The sequence below is a fragment of the Chinchilla lanigera genome, unplaced genomic scaffold, assembly GCF_000276665.1.
Source record: "Chinchilla lanigera isolate Chin_1 unplaced genomic scaffold, ChiLan1.0 scaffold00011, whole genome shotgun sequence".
Taxonomy (NCBI): Eukaryota; Metazoa; Chordata; class Mammalia; order Rodentia; family Chinchillidae; genus Chinchilla; species Chinchilla lanigera.
Genome location: NW_004955412.1, coordinates 24523595 through 24530853, shown reverse-complemented (window position 1 = coordinate 24530853; position 7259 = coordinate 24523595). Strand labels below are relative to the sequence as shown.

Genomic DNA, 7259 nt, shown 5'->3' with positions numbered 1-7259 from the left:
CATATATAGTTCTATTTATATTCTTTAGAAGCCACTTTGAAGATACCTAAGTATAGTACAACAACTATTGATAATCTCCTACCTCTTTTGTCTGCAACTCACTAGCATTTGTCTATTTGTTTTCCTGAGAAACTATCTTGTAGATAACAATATGTAAAACAATAACCATTGATAATTTCCTACCACTTTGTCTGTAATTTGGTAAGCTCCCCCGTTATTATGTTATCCCTCTTTTACTCTTTAAAATAAAAAAAAATTATTAAAAAAAATGGAAACAGGGTGTGGTGGTGCACACCTGGGATCCCAGTACTCAGGAGGCTGAAGGAGGAGGATCTCTGTGAGGTCAAAGCCAACCTGAACTGCATAGCAAGATGCTGTCCAAAAAAAAAGGATTTGCTATAGCCATATTTTCACCTGGCCATCTAACAATGTCTATCCTAATATCACCTAAAAATGTCTATAGTAATATAGACAGAAGTACTACATAGTGTCTGAAACTCTAGAATATTCATTTTTGGAGAATATTTCTTATTTTATCAACTTAAGGAGTATGAAAAGCATTCTATGTTTTTACCTCCCTCAGACTTTTTAAGTATTCTGTTTTCCCTTAGATCAAAACAGCAAAATATCTGAAGAAATCCCCAAGGAAATCCAAACAGGTCTACTTCTAAAACTTTGTAATTGTGATTAAGTAATTCAGAACCAACTTTCTTTGATAACAAATTCTTCATTAACTTCTTCTGTTCTGTATCCCCAAGAGTTGTTCTCATCTAAATCTCTAAAGTAAATAAGTCTATGAAAATGTAGAGCTTATCCAGTTGCAAAAACAAGAGATACAAGAAGGGAAGCTTCACTTTACAGTGAAAAGCAAAGAAGTAACTTAAAAAAAAAAATCCAAGTCACCCTTCATCCTATGAAACATTTGGGATCTTCAAGAGCATTTAGTCAAAGCTTCCACAGAAATACATTTTACTAACCATGAAAACAGAATAAGATACCAAAACTTCACCAAGTATCCTTCTCTGGAACATTGCTTGGTGAGTACACTGAAGAATTACACTTTAGCCATATCTGAATGAGCAACGTGTACAAGATGTTATATCCAAGAAGTTCAGCAGCTAAATACTTTAAATGAGTGAGAATCAATCAAAAAGACAAAAATATAACATTCCTACATGGGGAAAAATACTTAAGAATCGAGGATCAATAATTTTATAGGAGTCAGTGGGATCAGGGACCTAGCGTGGGTCACTCACTTCATCCGTGAGAAATATTTCTGAGTTTGAAACAGGAATACAATGGGCCAAAAATACTTTCAATTAATTCATGCATATATAATAAAGTTTGAGCCTCTCATTTTTTCTGCATGTATGAAACATATGAAAAGAATTTTATCTCATCTTATGAGGTAATATAAGTAGTTTCTCATACATATTTTTATTAACTAAGATCGTTTTTATTAAATTTACTTTTCTGTGTGCAGTCTCTGATCTGTCAATGTTCTTAATGGGATCAGAGGCCAATCTAGAGAGATGCAAGGTAAAAATATTAACTTGATTAAGAGATACATTAAATATTCCTTAGTTACAAATTAAATTTTTATGTGATTAGTGACATTAATCTAAATAAGAAAACAATTACCTTTAATTATTGATCTCTTTTAAGTCATCTTAATCTTTTCTGAGTGGAACCATATTTTTTTTTTGTTTTTTTTGTTTTTTGTTTTTTTTTTTTTTGGTTTTTCTCTGGTACCGGGAACCGAACTCACAACCTTGCGCTTGCCAGACAGGCGCTTTGCTGCTAAGCTAAATCCCCAGCCCCTGGAACCATATTTTATGGAAAGATTCTGCTAGGTTTTGTCACACATAGGATTTAATTTTAAACCTTCTGGTAATGCATTTGAATGTTATAATTATTTTCATTTCTGAGATGAAGAAACTATAACCCAGAAGTAACATTTTCATTCAGTATAACAGAGCTAGGAGTGGTAAAAATGAGACTGGCATGAATGTGAGAAAAATACATTCTATACATTGACCTCCTCCCCCAAAAAAGCATGAGAAACAAGGTAAAATGGTAGGGAAGGGGGATGATGGGGGAGCAAATGATAAATAATTAAAATATGATTTATGTGTACACAAATCCCCCAGAATAAAATCCTTTCATCTGTAGAGTTAATATGCACTCATTTTTAAAAAATGCAAGAGGAAAAACTGAAACTGGAACCCAGGTGTTTTTTTTTTTAACTATCTCACCAACATAATTAATACTTAAATCTTACAGTGCAAAATATTGTTCTGTTGAACAACAAATGAGAGTAATAGTAAAAGATACACAAAAACAAACAGAATGGCTCATGGAGAAAGTCTGTTCACATGTGATTCCAGGGCTGGGGATTTAGCTCAGCAGCACAGCACCTGCCTGGCAAGCTCAAGGTCATGGGTTCAGTTCCCTGGACTGGAAAAAAAAACAAACGAAAAACAACACATGTGATTCCACATGCTATAGTAGCTAAGTTCTCCTGAGCTCTGGTCCTGAAGACAGTGAAGTCTGAAGTTCACAGACATAGCAGTGAGGAATGACAGTAACAGTTTATTAGAAAGAACAAAGAAAAGCTCTTGATAGCTGAGAGGCTCCCAGGAAGGATGGCATGGAGATGCTCAAGTTCAGGGATTTATATACAGGCTTTAGTGAGCTATTTTGGTGGGCACAAAAATGAAACAATATTGTTGCAGCTTTTAGCTAGGCCTCTGGCTTCAGGAGGAGCAGACTTCCTTAGCACTCCAGCTTTTCAGGATGTATCTCAGCTTACCCAGACCCTTTCCCTTTGAAGCAATGGGTTGCCATTTTTATCTAGGCCTCTGACTTTAGGGGCACAGACTTCCCTTGCTCCCCTGCCCTCCAGTTTCCTCATGGTACAAAAGACTCTTTCCCCTTCTGTTTAATTTTTCCAGGGCGTATCTGGGTTTATCCTAGCTGTCTACTGTTTGTCTATTTCCTGGTCTGACTATTATATTGGTATGTGTATCCATGAATAGCAACTTCTATGTGTAATTTACAAAATTACTTGGGCATTTGTTTACTGGAGAATAAAGAAGTTAGAATCTTTCAGATGGGTTATGAGTTGAAAAGAAATTGATAGTAAGTCTCTTGAATCACTGAATTGATCTTATGGTCCAGCTTCCTAATTTTTCAGGTGAAAGACTTGAAACCCAGAATATAAAAGGCATTTTTTTAAAAAAGCATTTTCCTTTTATTCAGACATCAGCTTTCCAGGCCTTGCTGTGCTATAAGCTATGACCTAAAAGAACTCATGACAGGGATCCAGAGTAATTTCACATAATCAACTACTTAACAAAGTAAAATTGGAGACCAGGTCTTTCTTGGGTTTTTATATTGAGACAGAGATAGAGAAGATAAATAAGCTATTGGGAAACGTTATGAAGAATTAACAAAAACAGCCAAATGTGGTGGCACACAGCTGTAATCCCAGCGCTCGGGAGGCTGAAGCCAGAGGATTGTTGCAAGTATGAGGCCCGCCAGGGCTACCAAGTGAGCTGAAGACCAGCCTGAACTGCATAGTGAGACCCCGTCTCAAACACACACACACACACACACACACACACACACACACGAAGAATTAACAAAAACAATTGCACAAAGATTTATGAAGAAGAATATTTAATGGGTCATTATGTATACAAACAAGAAATATAAACCATTTAAATTTCCAACACTATGCAACTGACTAAATATATCCACCATATCATCTATACAAATGATTTGTGTAGATTTCCAGTTATTAACATGGAAGATGATATATTGTAAAAAAAAAAAAAAAAAGCAGAAAAGAGAGCAAGCTTTTTACAAAATAGTACAGTAGTATAATTGATTTCAGATACATTAGAATGCAATTTAGCCCTCAAAAGAGCCTGGAAATACACACTGCTAAATATGGCCACTATTTCTAAGAAGTTTGACTCTGGATTATTATTTCTCTTTTTTGCATTTGTATTTTTAAAATTCTATCCACTAAAAATATTCTTCTAATAATAGGGGAAAATGTAAAAAATAAAGCAGGACATCAAACTGCCTTGTCCAGAAGAGTTATGGGAGGCAGGAAAATGAGATAATCTCAATCAATGGAAAAGAGGGGAACAGCAGCTGATTTATTTATTAAAGAGGAGCCAGGTGAAATACAGACAAAGAAAGCTACCAAAATCAGAAGTAAACCCTGAGTATTTTTAATCTGCAATGAGAAAATCTGAAAAAGAATCACATCTCAAATACTAGGATAAAGGAAAAGATGAACTTGAAATTGTTTTAGGACTTTAGCTGAACAAGTGAATTAAGTAAATTAATCACCTCTGCTTTACTTCTCTGTGCAACATTTGTACCTCTCTGATGTTGTCACATTGCATAATGTTCTCTCAAATGATCATCCAGTTGTGTAAGATATGTTTACATGCTTTGTAGGAACAAGCTTTTAAACACAGAGAATATAGACAACATACTCATTATTCTCTTTTGAGGCATCATCTATAGTGATTAATGGGAATCAAGGGTCATTATTCACTTCAAACATCTCTGAACTGCTAGAGAAAGACTAAAACTTGGGAGGCTGGGTGTTCTAGCACAGCATGTAATCCCAGAACTCTAGGAGACCAAGGCAAGACAACAGCAAGTTTGAGTGCAGCTTCACAACTTAGCCACTTGGCAAGGCCCTGTCTCAAAATTTTTGAAAAAAATTTATAAGGGCTGGAGATATGCCTCATGGATTCCGTCTCCACTGCTAAAAGAGAGGCAGGGGGCCTCTGGAGACCATCAGGTAAAGGAAAAACCACATAAAGCTTTATCTCCTACAACAGGTAGCAAATGTTAATGACCTAACTGAAAAAAAAAGTTATAAAAAGGTGTAGAAAGTACTGAAAAGGATCCTTCTCTCAGTAACTAAACTCTAGAGTAGTAGAAAGAAGTTCTAGCTCAGGGATGAGTCACTACTTTAGCACATTTGTAGCTGATAAAATGAAACTGGAAAAGTAAAAAATATATATAGAAATTCTGTTTGATGAGTAGAAATAGAAAGTATAAAACAGTTTCATGCAGTCTTATCTCTTCATTATACAAGGAGGGGGATATTACACTTAATATTCCCACGAGAACATAATGACTCTCAGATAGAGGATGATATGCCATGACTCATCTGTTAAAGGGACTCAATATTACAGTGTCACCAGGTGTCTATAAAATGACCTCAGCTGATTTCCTTCTGTTTCCTCAAGGAGCATAGCCCAGTATGCAACAATGACCATTGGAAACTGGAGCACAATGACTGAATTCACCCTGACTGCCTTACCTGATCTCCCGGAGATTCAAGTGTTCCTTTTTGTAATTCTCTTACTAATTTACACATTAACAGCAACAGGAAACATTATGACCATCTCCCTCATATGGACTGAGCCTCACCTGCAAACCCCAATGTACTTTTTTCTCAGTAACTTGTCATTTCTGGATATTTTATACAGCACTGTTGTTACCCCAAAACTGCTAGCCTGCCTGCTGGCAGAGCAGAAGACCATATCCTTTGTTGGCTGCATCACTCAAACATACTTCTACTTCTTCTTGGGGACAGTGGAGTTCATCCTCTTGACTGTCATGTCCTTTGACCGCTATGTAGCCATCTGTAACCCCCTGCGCTACCCTATCATCATGACCAGCAGGGCCTGCCTCATATTACTTCTGGGCTGCTGGTTGGGAGCTTTCTTGTCTGTGATGGTCCCAACCATTGTAGTAACAAAGCTACCTTACTATAGGAAAGAGATCAATCATTTTTTCTGTGACATTGCCCCTCTTCTTCAGGTGGCCTGTATAGATACCCATCTTATTGAGAAGATAAATTTTATCCTATCTGCCCTTGTCCTCCTGAGCTCCCTGACATTCACTGCTGGGTCCTACACCTATATCATTTCTACCATTCTACGCATCCCCTCAGTTCAAGGCTGTCAAAAAGCTTTTTCTACCTGTGTTTCTCACATCACTGTGGTCTCCATTGTTTATGGGAGCAACATCTTTGTGTATGTGAGACCCAATCAGAACAACTCACTGGACTTTGACAAGGTAGCTGCTGTCTTCATCACCATAGTGACCCCTCTTCTGAACCCTTTTATTTATAGCTTGAGGAATGAAAAGGTAAAGGAAGTGTTGAGAGAGACAGTGAACAGACTCATATCCTTGATACTAAGGAAAAGTTGACATAGTATTTAGTACAACACTAATTCTTACTTTCAACACATTTATTCTACATGAGTACAATCATATATTAGTATGCCAGAAAACAAAGGCTATGCTAACAGTATGACACAACCATGCCAACTGAAGGAAATCCCTGCTCATGTCTGGGCAAAAGGGGATCAACTTGATGGCAGAGCAGCAAGCAGCAACAGATCAACTTCTCCAAGATATGGAAACCAGACATCGAAAACAACCACTTGGGGAAGAGAGGAAGGAGGGCGGTGGATCACCAGGACCCAGGAAGGAAAAAGTGGAACCTGCCAAAGAAAGTGAAGAGATGGAAGGCAGCGCCGAAAATGGAGGCACCTACCCGCAACCCCCATTCCCAGCCTGCAGCAAGAGAAAGGAGTATCGAATCTACAGAGGCACAATGAGGACAGGTGAGTCCAGAGGCCTCCAGCTAGAAACACAGAACTGGAGTGGAGCAGTGGATGCTGCACACTGAAAGGGTGAGTGACTTCAGACCAGGTGATAGCCATGTTCTCTGGAAACAGTGCTTGGTCAGTCACCCTTTTAGCGGGGCCAACTGCATCCAAGACTCAGACCAGCTGTGAGTTGGCTTTGTCTCAGGTCTCCCAGTGTTGAAATCCCAAAGCAATTGAGTGAGAGACAGCCCTGAGAGACACTGAGAGCTAAGGATCAGTGGGACTCCCAGAGTTTTTCTGGCAGAAGACTCAGGTGCCAACCTCAAAGCCTGAGGTCAGGATCAGCCTGAACCTCAGTAGAGTTGAAAGCACCAGAATCTGCATACCACCCCAACCCTACTGCAGGTTTTCTGGAATTATCCAGCACTCTTCTCTAATCCTATTGCAGGCTTACTGGGGTTACCCAGCACAGATCTGAGCTCTGACTTGGACACTACCACAAAAATGAAGACACCAGAGAATAACCACAGGCTTGAAGTCCAGAGAAATGGTGACTGTTCATTGCTTTTGGTTTTTGTTTTTTTTTTACTTTTAATTTTTGTT

General features: G+C 38.1%; 1 protein-coding gene across 1 annotated transcript; it reads left to right on the top strand.

Moving 5' to 3' along the window:
- The first annotated feature begins 5304 nt into the window (after nucleotides 1-5304).
- On the top strand, nucleotides 5305-6252 carry LOC102027959 (olfactory receptor 6M1). Its single transcript, XM_005378401.1, has one exon. It carries the CDS (start codon nucleotides 5305-5307, stop codon nucleotides 6250-6252), a length of 948 nt encoding a protein of 315 aa, XP_005378458.1.
- Nucleotides 6253-7259: the final 1007 nt, after the last annotated feature.